This window comes from Setaria viridis, chromosome 3, assembly GCF_005286985.2.
Source record: "Setaria viridis chromosome 3, Setaria_viridis_v4.0, whole genome shotgun sequence".
NCBI lineage: Eukaryota > Viridiplantae > Streptophyta > Magnoliopsida > Poales > Poaceae > Setaria > Setaria viridis.
In genome coordinates, this window is record NC_048265.2 from 18,898,758 (window position 1) to 18,913,561 (window position 14,804).

General features: G+C 45.6%; 1 protein-coding gene across 1 annotated transcript; it reads left to right on the forward strand.

Moving 5' to 3' along the window:
- Window positions 1–1,443: 1,443 nt before the first annotated feature.
- On the forward strand, window positions 1,444–8,822 carry LOC117849111 (uncharacterized). The gene is made up of 3 exons (XM_034730706.1): window positions 1,444–1,752; window positions 1,856–2,274; window positions 8,750–8,822. The coding sequence occupies exons 1-3, from the start codon at window positions 1,444–1,446 to the stop codon at window positions 8,820–8,822; spliced, it is 801 nt and encodes a 266-aa protein (XP_034586597.1).
- The last annotated feature ends 5,982 nt before the right edge of the window (window positions 8,823–14,804 follow it).

The window sequence follows — 14,804 nt, forward strand, 5'->3', positions numbered from 1 at the left end:
GCCAATACTCTCCATTCTCGATCTACATTTGTATACTGCTAGATTTCATGCATCTCAACACTAGCCAGTAGATAGTAGAGAGGAGGCCTACATCCAGGTTGGTTAATGTCCCGTCACTCAATCCATCAATTTTTCAGATTTCCTTTTGATGAGAAATTACCACCTCCATGTCTTTGGACAAAATGCATCAAGCTTACTGCCTTCATTGCCATGACAAGGTCTTTGATGTCTTCCCTCATGCAGGCAATGAGAAAATAGTGCTACGGTTAGTCAGGAGATTCCAAGCTAAGGCTCTTGATTTTACCCTTCTGTGTGGAATCTTGACCATTATGGACTTGGTACAATCTCTTCCATTCGTCAGTAGCAGTGAGGTGAGGCTGCTAGCATCTGGGAATACCCTCTGAACCTGTTGAATTAGATTAGGGGTGATCTCATCTCGTCTTGCTTATATCGTGCGAAATTGAGACAATTTTGCTAGATTAGGCAGTAACATCTTGTGTGCCTTCACTTTTGTTATCTACACTAGTGTCAACCATTATTGTGCTCTAGAGTATAATTTTGTAGTATAATGATGCCAGACAAACAATCCATTATTCTACTCTGTAGTATAATTTTGTAGTATAAAGTGCGTATCTCTGGCTAGTTTTAGACTTTAGTTGATGGAAAGTGAAAATTTCCAGCTCCTACATTCATATGTGACTGATTCTAGTAGTTATCAATCAGCGTATCTCTATTTATTTTTAGATAACTAAAATGTTCACCTAGCCTTCAACTACAAGGCGTCTTTTATATATACTAGGATTGTGCCCGTGCGTTGGCACGGGCAATAAAATATTTATATTTCAATAAGCACAACATCCAAGTAGATATCTTGTACTAATCAGGTTCTAGGTATAGCGGAAATGAAAAGAAATAACAGTATAGTAGAAGGGACAATACCTCCCCAGTCATGATATCTCCAACCTTAGCAAGGTACCTTAGAACTTTACAGTAGTAGAACCTTGCTTTCCAGAATATTGTTCAAGTTTCTTTTGAATACAAAGGGACACTACTATATCTTCGCATCTACCGATATTTTCCATTTAAAAGGAAAAGGAAACATCTAAGCATAATACATTTGAAATAGTAAGTTACAAGTGCAAGCACTAAGCAGTAGTTTCTAGCTAAGGAGAGCATTGCTTGTGTGCCACAAAAAGGTAACTTCCATAAGTGGCAGCACTGGCACACTCCTCTACATCATCATGGTCTCCACCTGAAGCCCATCGCCACGAGCTGCGTACAACTCCTGCAAGACGCAAGCACAACGAGGCAAGCATCAGTTCCATCTCATTTGTGCACTTTGTGATAAATGTTGATTCCTACCTTGCATGTTGTCATTACTACTGCGTGTGTGGCATACAAACCTTGTAGTTAGGAAGACATATAATTCAACCTTGCACACAGATGGATGCAGGCCGTGCCAACTGGGATGATAACACTACAAAAATATTCCTTGACCTATGTATTGATGAGAAGAATAAGATCAACTACAACAAAAAGGGCCTAACCAATCTAGGTTGGCACAACCTGTATACAAATTTCAAACAACAGACGGGCAGGAAATATTCCTGCAAACAGCTTCAAAATAAATTTAATGCCCTTAAGAGGCAGTACAAGGATTGGAGAAAACTGAAGAACAAGAGTGGTGCCGGGTGGAACAGCAGTACCCGCACCATCGACTGCGATGATGAATGGTGGACAGCCCGAATTGAAGTAACTACTTTTCATCCTACTAATTACGAATTCCTATCGTTTACCTTCTACTTTGACCTCCGATTGCCCACATGCTTACATATTTCCTACTTATGAATTATAGGAGAATGAGGCAAACAAAAATTTCCGTGGCAAGGCTTTTCCATTCTATGATGAGTTAACCACACTTTTCGGGACAACGGACATAGAAGGCGGTCCAATGTTATGTGTTGGTGGAATTGGAGATAGAACACCAAGTTCTGGAAGTAAAGGCAACCCTGACACTGCGGCAGATGAAAATGTTGCCTGGTTGGAGGACAATGTTGGACGATCTAGTGTGGGTCGTGTGTCGCAAAGGTCAGGAAAGGAGCATGTTGTTGACAGCCCACCACCCAAGAGAACTAAGAGCATGGAGTATTATGTCGAGCGCATATCTGAGAGCATGATGCAAAGGACTATGATTGAAAGAAATCTAATCAGCCGTGAGGAAGAGGAGGTTATGGAAATGCTTCACCTTGTAGAACAAGATGGTGTACCGAATGGGTCTGAGTTGTACTTCATAGCTACTGAGCTGTTTAGATCGCCAGCCCGACGTGCATCTTATAGGAGCATTACCTCTGCAGAGAACCAAATTGCATGGCTCCGATGGACTTGGGATAATGTCAAGAGGAAGTAGTACCAGTGCATGATTAGAATGTCATTTGCATCTATCTAGGAATGTATGTCCGTGTACTGTGACCATGGCATGGTGTGGCATCATGTCTGTAATGTGAATTATGTTATGTTAGACCTGGATTATTCATGCTACTAATCCATATGAATTTGTGTCATTGCTGCATGTTGTTGTTGTTTTTAACATTTTACAAATTATTGTTTACAACCTTCCAGTTCAGGTATAAAATAACATGTACTTGAATAGCTTAATAATTAGGTATGTGTTTGACAACATTATTTATTTTTTACCTCAAGGTATCCATGATGAATGAGGTGGCTCTCAATAAGTCAAGATCAATGGATCCTAAAGATACGCAATAAAATCATATTTTTAGATTTAATTACCTGGGATTTTGGAAACAAAAGAACAGATGGTATGCTTTTCATATGTTCATCTTCAAACTAGCATATGTAGTCCTAACAAAGAATCAGATTCTTTTCAGATTGTTGATTGAATGAGTTGGGACCATTGCCAGTTGTTATGGTCTGAAAATGAAAGGAATGTCAAGCTCCGAAAATTCGAGCAACACCAGCACCTCACCAGCAAGGTTGAACGATGAGTGGTCTACCTGGTGGGACATGGGTGCAACCATTGGCGTGTTAGCTGCGTATGCATCGTCTACCTCAAGTGGATGTGGAGTGCAAGATGGTCCGTTGCACTTGCAGGAGTTGACTGGCCGTCAATGGGTTGCTATTAACCTTGCTGACAGTAAAAAGTGCTACAAAAATTTTCGTCTCCATCCATCTGCATTTCAGTTGTTGCATTCAATCTTAGTGTCCAACCATGGGCTAAAATCCACACGACAATGTGATTCAGTTGAGGCATTAGGGATGTTCCTATGGGCATGTGGCACAAGACAATGCCAGAGATAAATGTCAGATAGATTCTGTAGGTCACTGGACACCGTGAGTCGAAAGTTTGGTGAAGTGTTAGACGTCGTGGTCTCTTTTGCACGTACTGTTATTAGGCCAACGGATCCATTGTTCAGGTGTGTGCATCCTAGGCTGCATCAATTCTCACCATATTTTGATGGGTGCATAGGAGCTATAGATGGAACCCACATTCCGATGTCAGTCCTTGAGCACGCACATGATGATTTTATCAATAGAAAGGGATTCACCAGGTAGAATGTTTTGGCCGTTTGTGACATGGGCATGAGGTTCACATTTGTCGCTACCGGGAAAAAGAGTGTTGTGCATGACACTGCTGTTTTGAGGGAGGCTTTAAACCAAGCTGAGCATTTCCCTCACCCACCCCAAGGTGAGCTTATTTTGTGTGTAAGGTTTATAGTAACTAACATATGGGGCTGCCACTCTAAATTGCTCTTTGTATAACAATGTTGATATGTAGGAAAGTACTATTTGGTGGATTATGGTTACCCACTACGTGAGGGTTATATGGCACCATATCGCAAGGCCAGGTACCATTTATCGGAGTTTAATGCCAAAGGTCCTGAGAATTTGAATGAAATTTTTAACTACCATCATTTGTGCCTTTGGAATGTTGTGGAACGGGCTTTTGGAGTGGTAAAGAATAAGTGGAAAATTCTAAAAGGTATACCGTTATATACTATGGAGAAGCAATCAAAGATTATTGTCACATGCTTTGCACTACACAATTTTGCATTGGACAACAACGAACCTGGAATGGTTGGTACTGACATGTTTGGTCATGGCACCTACCTTATTAGGACTGGTGATGAAAATGATCCTACATCAGATTGGTTAGCCACTACTGCCAACGATGATATTAGTCAAGTTCGTGATTGGGTTGCAGTAGGACTTTATGGGTTGACATGATGGAGACATTTTCTCAATTTGCTAATTTGTTGTTATGAATGTAACCTCTCAATTTCTTTCTAATTTGTTAATACTGAAATGTTCTAATTGTATGCATATCATTTATTTTGTGCATGTTTGTATAAGCTATGGTAAATGAAGTCCATTTCAATTTATGATTCCAAATGGTTGAATGTGAAATGAAAATGGCGCACTGTTGATCGCTTTTTTAAAGTGCTGCAGCTCATGCAGCAGGTGGTCCTTAGCTGATCATCTACTGTAGCAGCTGAATAGTTGGCTGCAGGAACAGCTGAATGGCTGGCTCATAAGCTGCAGCAACAGCCAACTCAAGCGAACAAGCCCAATGAAACGTTGAGAGTGAGAGGATTTATAGGTAGGGTTTGGTTGGGTAACAAAGATTTAGGCCGTTGGAATGCATGAAAACAAGTCCTAGTAGGGGCCCAGATGTAGGGGCGGAGCTACAGTGTGGGCCGTATGGGCCATGGCCCACCCTGAATATTGGCACCAGACCCATTAGTCCTGAGTAATTTATTTGGCTGGCGCCTAATATGTTTGTCCGTGTCATTCGTCGGTTTGCTTCTTGCACGCTAAAAAGAGTCATGCCTTCATTTTGCTAGTACTCTGCGAAGGGTAACATGCAAGATGCAGACATCCAAGGGCGAACAGGTGGTGGCGTCTGATGACGAGTAGCACACTAGCAGGATGTACGTCTCACGCTGCCCTTTGTCTCCTCCTCTGGTTGTTGCTTTGCTTCTAACTGGCTGCATCTCTCATGGTCTATCCACTAAGCCCTAGGTAGGAGGCATGACGCGACCCAAACTAGAGAGGTAGAAATCTGGTAATCAATGACTAGAGAAGGGGGCGCAAGTTTCGCAGGGCCCTACCTGTGTGTAGCTTCACGCTTGGTATGAATATGTAGAATTGATTTATGTACTATTTCAACTCAAATTTAGGATTTTAATGCATATTTTAGATAAGAAGAATTAGCATGTATTCTTCTTCAACTATTTACAGGTTTGTAAGATACATTAAGCATATTTCATATTTGTTCAGCTTAAGATGTTTGCTGTTTGCAAGACATTTTCCATTTGCTCCTATTGTGTTTGATCAATTCTATACTTATATGTTGGCTTATTATATTTATAGTGTTAGAAAAAATATATTAAGTTGGACCACCCTAGCTTGAAATCTTTGCTTCACCACTGCCCGCATGTTAAGGACCACTTCTTGTCTATCACTAGTCACAACTAGAGACAACAACGGGTTTGCACCCGTGAGATATTGTTATATTATATGGGCTTGGCCTATTACTAATTCCTAGGAAATCCCAAAGGCCAATTACTGCATGAATGTGTGAGGGAAGGTGAAGTATTTTAGTCCCATCTTGTATGCTAATGGAGATGGCGGGAGGCCAACTTAAGTAGAAAGTTGGTGCCCACCCCTATTGGCTCATGTGGCTGGAGCGAAGAGAAAGAACACACACGTGCTCATTCGGCCCGCTTGAGGGTGTGGGTATGTGCCACGTACGTTAATGGTCCACCAAAGTCAAGTATAATGCTTTCACAGGTGTGGCATTCTTTTTGCTGGTGCTTGTTATGCACACGCTTACCGCATCCATGGTGAAGATGAGCATCAACAAGGTACAAAGTTGTGGGGTCGACTGACCCATGTGGGGTTTAGGCCCCAAATGGCACTGCACTATCTCTAGATCAAAATCCACATGAGATTGTATGCCTTTTTAGGGTTTCCAAGATGTTCACCTTGCCACAATAAATATTATAGATCAAAACACCTCTCCCATGTCTATATATACTTTGGGTATTCCAACAGAGGAAGGTTTCATATTTACTTTACTTAATAGCCACCACAAGGTTCAGGGCAAGTGAACCTAGGTCCTAGGGAAATGTTTTATCTATCTTAATCTTTACTTCTTCGTATTTACTGCATTTAATTGCATTGATTATTCCACAACACAATCACAACCATACAATAGTTAGTTAGTAAACCTTGTTTGCTCTATCTCTGAAAAATATGACTTAGCTGTGGATTAGATCACTAGATATTCCGACACCTTCTCGGATACTCCAGCACTAGTAGTGCGAAATACCAAATATGAAATTAAACTTCGCTTATAGTGAGTTCTAGCTCAAATCACTTGAAGGCATGCGCATCAAATGATGATTTGGAGTAGATCCACATATCGCCTACACTGAACATCACACAAATAAGTAGATTGGGAAAAAAATGAAGTAGAGAGAGCAAGAACTCAAGAACAACAACAAGAAGAATGTGGACACATGATTTGTTTATCAAAGTTCCGTACTTCCAAGGAAGCACCTAGTCTTTGTTGAGGAGGTCCCAAAGGAACCGGGTCTCTTTCAACCACTTACTCTCATTAAGAATCACCTTGGCTTCTACTAACTTGATTTCTTCCCTTGAGGAGGTGAAATCAGAACCTTCACTAACTTTCCACGGCTCACCACAAGCTTGGGAGCTCGCTGGGTAACGCCTAGTCATCCAGAAGGCTTCACCTCCAAGAGTAACAAAAGCTTCAAGAATGCTTAACGAATACCTCAAGTGCTCAAGGATGGGAATGACTCACTCTTGCTCTCAGTCACTCAAACTCTTAACCCAACTCAAGAATTTCTCATAAATCTTGCAAATCTCACAAAGAGATGTTGGGGAGAGCTCACAAATGCTCTAGGATGCTTCTATTTCATGGGGAAACCAGCTCTAGTGAGAAAGGAGGGGCTGAAGCAGCAAATATACCCATGCCCCCAAAAATTAACCATTACACTCAGCTCAGTTAAGTGTCAAATATTACAACACCCATAATAGAATCAACAGGAACAAGTCAATACCGGATACTCCGACACCTTGCCAAAAATTCTGGTAAATTCAACACTAAAAGCCTTGCCGGAACAAGGGTGTTTAGGTCCCATGTTGGATACCCCGTCAAGCAAGAGAACCAGGCACCAGACTCCGAGTACCGGAGCATTTCGACACCCTATCAGAATTTTTGGTAAATTCAGCCCCGAAGACCTCCCAGAATATGGCTGTTCCGGCATCTTACTGTATACTCCAGCACGGCACACCAAAGGTTAGCTGGCTGAGTGAGGTGTGTGTGTCTCTCATGTTAGCATTAGGTTGTTTTGTTAGTTTGAGCACTGAGACTAGGTAGACCATTCAATGTCGTATCCATCTTGATAGTGCGGCATACCTATACTCAAGATCGAAGATAAAACCTAATTCAACCACTTGAGCTTGAATAACTTGAACAATGCCACTTTTCTTCAGTTCTCACTTCATAAGGGTGCAACCATTCTTGTCTATTGAGCACACCATCCTTGAACTATTGACTTGGGATTTTATTGATCGATCCGATCAACAAACAACTTCATATCCACAAGTCACCTCAATTCTTATGATCTAACAATGGTATGATACTTTGCAATGCTTCATTCTTCATGGCTTGATTAGTTCTTCAGAGTTCTACCAAGCACTAGTTTCTTCACCCTAGCAAAGGTTCGCCGGCCACTTGCCTTTCACCCTCGCTTAGTACCTCATAGCTTAGAACTTTCTTCACTTTTTCACTCTATCTAGCCATACTTAAGTCACACATAGCATTACATCAACAATAAGTACTTAATGAATCACATTTTGTCAATAGCATGATCTTTGGCTTAAATATTTGTTATCATACCAACATTGTGACCAGGTAATCTTCTACATTGCCTTTCCTTGAAATACCAACATTGTGCTTGAATATTCTTTCTTGATAAGGAATACCATCCATGTGACCAAGCAACCTACAATTGAAATTCCATTCACTTCACCGTTGCTCTTGATCACTTATCTCAATGTTGGGATCTTAAGCAATCCTCATGCAATTTTCAACTTTCTTTGATTATACAAGCAAACAATCAATGAGACCATACAATTTCACTTGCATCTTTGTCTCTTTTACTTAATTCAATCTTTGTTTGTCATATTTTTTACTTTTGCATGCTTCATCTGACATGAGCTTAACTTTGTCATTTTTTATAAAAACCTTGCCAAAGCTCAACAAGCTCATAAGTCCTTTAATTATTTTTGTTATTCAACCACCAAACCCACAAGGGGCCTAGATGCTCTTCAAAACCCCCATTTAGGTACTTTGGTTTAAGAGAAAATAACTTATTTGATGTCAAAAAATAACTCAATTCCTTTTTTGTTCCTAAAAAATATTCCCTCCCTTATGTGCTGAGGAATAACTTTCATTCCTTATTTGACATTTTTGTCACCTTCTATTAGTGAAATCAGGCAAAACAACATCTAAATCACCTCATATTAACGGTCGTTATCTCCTGAAATATGACCTCCAACTATGCATAAAAAATGACTCGTTGGCGAACGCGTGTAGCGCGTTGGTAAGGTTGCTCGCTGGAGGGCCTGCCACCTGCGTTCGAGCACTACTCGATGCTGGTTCGTAGCTACTGCTGTGCACCTTTAACGTTGTTTGCAGCCTCTCTCGCATGGTGCCAGAAAGGGAACGTGACGTGCCCGTCGCCTACAGAGTCTTGGATGGTTTCCGGTGATCTCTCCAAGGATGCGGTCTTCTAGTCCGTGTGTAGCTGTAGGTCTTGTTATGATGTGTGGTGTGAGTGGGCGTGCTTGTGTTGGGTTGGTGCGTGTACGTATATGAACAAAGCTGTACCTAGATGAGAGGCATAAAAAATGGGTCATTGAGATAGAACATCTTAGCTCCAGGGAGTTAAACTAATGAGCTCCACAAGTTTTGTGTTCCAACATGCTTGCAAGGGATATAGGTAATTTGGTGCACAAATACCATGAATGGTCAAGGAGCAACAACAGCCCATAAGTCCAAGGATCAGTGAAACTTAAACAAGGGCTTATCCAGACATCTCAACATGATTCTGAGCAAGGGACGCAAGTCGGTTTGATCCTAGAGATGCCGTGAATCCAAGTAGACAACCCATGAATCCACGAACACACCAAAGAATCACAAGTAACTAAACTCACCTGTTCACTTACCCCAGAGGGGATCCAGGGCATCCCAAAGCAAAGCGGTGGATCAGAGGGCTAGCAAAACTAGGGCTAGTTTGGTGGAACCCACCTGGTTCAGCCGAATTGACTTTATCTTCCACAGACATGCAAACATGTGGCAAATAGAGTTAACAACCTTAGAAAGCAATCTAGAACGTTGATGCACGAAGGTGGTGGATTAGATAGGTACGGCTAAACCTACCAATTCAACTAAATCAAGACTTTCTCCAACCGACTTCCCCTTTTGCCTACAAGTACTCCTAGCCTCTGGCCCGCTATAAATAGATGTATCAGCGTAAAGGTTCAACACACAAGAAAAGAAGAGAAGAAGAAGAAGCGAAGTGCTACCACTACCATACTTAGAAAATATAGAGAGAGATGAGGTGAGAGTGCCAGGTAGGAGCCAGAGCTATCAGGCCCTCTTCCATTTTGTACCTCGGCAGATGCATCTCATCTTCAAGTGACTACATCCGGATCTTGTTTGGTAACTAAGGTTCCCTCTAATTAATCGAGCACTAGTTCTTACTTATCTTTGTTTATTGGTAGATCTCATCTGATTCTGATTCTCTATGGGAGCTGATTCTCTGAGAGAAGTGATTCTGTGGGTGAAAGTGATTCTCTTTGCTTCTCTAGCATAAACTCTTTGTCGGATTTAGTGATCGGCAGTCCACCAGGGGGTTAGCCAGGTGGTAGATTTGTAGGCGGGGGAGATCGTGAGACCAAGAAGTCAAATGGTAACACAGGGGCGCAAGGTTTAGACAGGTTCAGGCATCCGGAGTGTAATACTCTACGTCCTGTGTTCTGGTGGATTGTATTGCTGATCACAGGTGTGAAGAGTTAACGTGCCCTCGGGGGGCACTCCTGGCCGCCTTATATAGGCTGACGACCTAGGGTTACAATCGGATAGGATCTAATCCTAGTCGGTTGTTACATGGAAAGCAATCTGAGTCGGTTTACAACAAGTATCCCGTGATATCCAGGCAGGATCCGTTCGCCCGGCCCCCGGACGTGTGCTTCACGTATCTTTACGCCTTGGCCCACATGGCATGGTCAGGAGGGCCCACTTGTTAGGGCTGACTAGTATCCTGGTCGGTGAGGACCCATGGGTACCCTTATCCCACAAGCCCCCAAGCGATGTGGAGTTGAACAGGAACCTGACGGATGCACAACGAAGATTGTAATGTTCACGGCTGAAGGTGCAGTGTCATCATAGTGATGGAGAGAATGCGCAATGCTCAAAAAAGGAAAAAAAAAATTGAAGCTTCCATAGGTGTATGACCAAATGCGCATGGCTATGTGACTGCCGAGCTCCGGGTTGTCCGGCATCCTATAGATCGAAGGGAAGGACAAGGAGGGCATCGCAAGACGCACTCCATATGGCGTAGCCCCCGAGCATTGAAGCGGTTAAATTAATCGGTCCAATGGTCAAGAATCAATTGTACTGTTTGTCTTAAAAGGGATCCAAATATAGCACCCAGCCTCCAAGCATGAGGACTGGCGGAGCCATAGGGGCACACCAATTTGAAATAGGCGCCCAGCCCCTGAGCGTGAGGACTACTGGAGCCATGGAGGCACGCTGACTTGAACTAGGTCCCAGCCCTCGAGCGCGAGGACTGGCAGAGCCATGGAGGCACACCGACCAGAAATAGGTGCCCAGCCCCCGAGCGCGAGGACTGGCTGAGCCAAGGAGGCACGCCGACCTGAAATAGGTACCCAGCCCCCGAACGTGAGGACTGGTGGAGCCACGAAGGCACACCCACCTAAAATAGGTGCCCAGCCCCTGAGCGCGAGGATTGGCGGAGCCACAGAGGCATGTCAATTTGAACTAGGCGCCCAGCCCCCAAGCGCGAGGACTGGTGGAGCCGCAGAGGCACGCCGACCAGAAATAGGCGCCCAGCCCCCAAGTGTGAGGACTGGCTGAGCCAAGGAGGCACACCGACCTGAAATAGGCGCCCAGCCCCCGAGCATGAAGACTGGCAGAGCCACGGAGGCACGCCAACCTGAAATAGGTGCCCAGTCCTCGAGCACGAGGACTAGCGGAGCTAAGAAGGCACGCCGTGAGACTTGACGGAAAACCCGCAGATTTTGTCCATAGCTTGCATCGTAACGGGGAACCCACAGATTCCATCGCTAGAGTTACACCGTCAATTCCTTCAAAAGCCAGAGAGGCGCGGTTTCCATTCCATTTCCACTCTACTCGCCCCCAAGTGTCGCCGCAGCCAACACCATCGTCGCCGCGCCTAAGAGCCTTAGATTGCGCCGCCGCGTCCACAAGCCGCATCCACCGCTCCTCCGCCTGAAGGCTATAATCACTTCCGCCGTGCCACCATTCCTCACCGCATGCGAACCAAGAGGCCCACCTTTGTCAGATCTGTGTCCCGAGGAATAGAAACCAAAGAAATGGTGACGGAGTAGGCACCAGATCCAACCACGTACTGGGTGAAATCCATTATGATGGAGGAGAGGATCCAAGCCCTCGTTGACCGTGGCCTGCTCAGTCCCAAGTCCCTCCTAGAGTGGAAGGCAATCGCAAGCCAGGAGTTCCCCACAGAGGACAAGACTGAAGCTGTCATCTTTGCGGCATTCTTCAAGCAGGGGTTCAGGATCCTGACGGGGGATTTCTTCTGTGGGTTGCTGGAGTACTACAAAACTGAGTTAGTGCATCTGAACCCTAACTCCATACTAGACATCATAGTTTTTATCCACCTTTGTGAAGCTTTCCTCAGCATTCTTCCCCATTTCAATCTGTGGAGATATCTCTATCAATTGAAAGTTGTGTCGACCAAAGGGAAGCCAAGAGTGATTGGTGGTTGTGGATTTTCACTGTGACCAAAGAAGGTCCTGGAGTATTTTGACCTAAAGCTCAAGGATTCAAACAAGGTGTGGCACAAGGAATGGTTCCTCATCGCCAATTAGAAGCCCGAGCTGCCGCCCCACCTTGGGTATGCACCCGTGACAATGCTGGAGTGGTGAAACCAGCCGACCTCAGCAAAAATGGTCCAAGTGAAGCAACTGCTGAAAGAGATTGCCGACCTAAAAGGTCGTGAGCTCACAGCCGGGGCTGTGAGCATCAACTTTTGTCGGAGGCTAACGCAGCGAATCAAGGACAGGGTCCACTCGGCGTATGAGTACTCGGGGCTGTTGGATCCGACTCAGAAGGCACAACGGAAGGTTACCTAGGAGGAGGTCGTCGGCCGGGTCTACGAGTTCTTCGGTGGTGTCATCAAGAACAAGCACTGCCCCAAGGCGTACTCCCTCATGAGGCCCGCCGACCCGGTAAGATCTTGGTTTCATCGTTTGGTTTGCTTGTTTCGCTTTTGCATCTGTTTCTGCCTAATTCTGTTTTACTTGTTAGAGTTGAGAGTTTGAGTTTTTCTATTTGACGCCGCTCCCGGAGGGGCCGAGCAACAGCGACCCAAGATTGGCTCGACCACCGAGACCGACCGGCCGCCTGCCGCTTGCCGCCCTCAACTAGGAGTCGGACTCATCCTTTGACAACTCCAATGAGGATGTACTAGTCCAAGGCAGAGGGATGGAGGTCAGGGGCATGGCTCCTACTGGGCAGCGAACACGCCTAGCCGTTAGCAAGGTGTTGGAATCCAAGGTGCCAGAGGCGGAGAAGCCGGAGGCAGAGAAGAAGAAGCGAAAGAAGAGGGGTGGCAGAAGCCGAAGGCACCCGCTGTGGTGGCGGCATCCCGTGCAAACCCCGTCCGGGGTGCCAAGCAACGACTTCAAATCGCCTAGCCCAGCTGCCAAGAAGAAGAAGGCCAAGCTCCTTGAGACGACCGCGACTGACGTGGAGCGGCTCAAGGAGCGGCTGAAAATGGAGATCCACGGGGGAAAGCAGAAGGAGACGACCCTACCGCCACCAGCACGTCTTCACCCAAAGTTTCGAGTGAAGAAGAGCACGTTGTGAGTATGATCATGGCCTCACTTCTTGTTGAAAGTTTACTTGTATGATTCTTCATCCTTTATCTGTTCTACACCGAAAAGCGGTGATGGAGGATGAGGCAAGCCTGCAGGAGGCCGACACTGGGAGCCAGGCAGGAAGTCAAGTTCTTGATGCGAACTTGGGGTCTGCGTCTGCTTCGACCACCCAGGCCGAACGCGACAATGACCTGGTGGTAGCGCCGGAGAGGCTCGAGCAAAAGTCTCTGTCGCACCAAGATGCTGCTGGGGGTTCCGCCATCTCCACGCCTAGGGCTACGTATGCCAACGCCATGGTGCAAATGGAAAAGACAAACAAGGAGGCGTCAGTTGACACCGAGATGGTGGGCTACGACACCGACGTCAATGCCCATGTGGAGGATGATCACACCACGCTAAACTTCTCTAGGATAGACCTGGAGCGGGATGTGGTGGAAGACAAGAAGGACCTTGCCGTCCTGAAGGAAGTCTCGGCTAAGGTCGGGGAGGTTTTATACATAAGTTGGCCGACCTATCTTGATGCTGAGTTTCATCCCTGTCTTCCATCTTTGTAATGTTGGAGTAACCTTTGTACAGAATTTGGCCAAGCGCACGCACAAGAGGGCAGACTCCATCCACCGTGCCGAGGAATATCACCTCAAGGCCGAGCGCCTGTAGGCCGAGCTCAAAAGGGTCAAGGAGGAAGCCGTGGAGCAGCTTCGACGTAAGGCTCAGGAGCTGGAGGAGCAGAAGAAGATCACAGGAGGTCCAGGGTGACCTTGACGCCATTCTTAAGGGTACGTTGGTAGCTTGTTCGTGATATCCCCGACCCGGGAGGATAATGCTAATTCTTCCATTTTTGTTGTGCGCCTTGCAAATGCCGGGAAGAGGGAGGAGAGGCTCAAGAGAGACCTCAAAGAGCGCGAGGCCACCAATGCCCGACTGCATTTCCCTCGAGTGGTAGTGGAGCGCATCGGAACAGGGGTAGCCAAGGGCTTCAATCCTGATAGCCTTCCGGAGTTGGTCGACCAATATCAACAGGCTGCGGAAGAGGTAGTCAAGGAGTTGAACCTATAATAGAAAAAGTATAATGTGTATCAATCTGTGTCTTGAGACAAGTAAACTATTAAATTAACTTATATGAGTTAAAAGGCTCCATCCCTCCTTTGGTGCATACGACAAGACATCGTGTAGCTTAGGCCTGTAGCCACAAGCGCCCAGCCTTGCCTGGCCAGCACTCTGCTGAGAGCGGATCTCGAGCTTGTAGAGGGGACGGACGCAAGGTTGCCTGGGCTTCGCGGGCTAGGACGTCGTCCACATGAGTCAGTCGTACTTGCCGTGAGAGGGGTAGGAGAAGAGGCGAGACCCGGAGGTCGGCGCGTAATGGGGGAAACCCCCAATTGTAGCGGCGAGGGTGTGGTCTAGTAGGTACGCGAAGAACCTCTGAGGTTTTATTTATTCAATATGAGAAAATTGAAAGAGTACATATCTTTATATCCTAAGGGTAGAAGCGTCATAGGTGCTGGATGTTCCATGGGTTGGGGACGCCTGAGCCGTCCACCCACTACAGCCGGTATGTACTGGGTTGAACGACCTCTTTGACGATA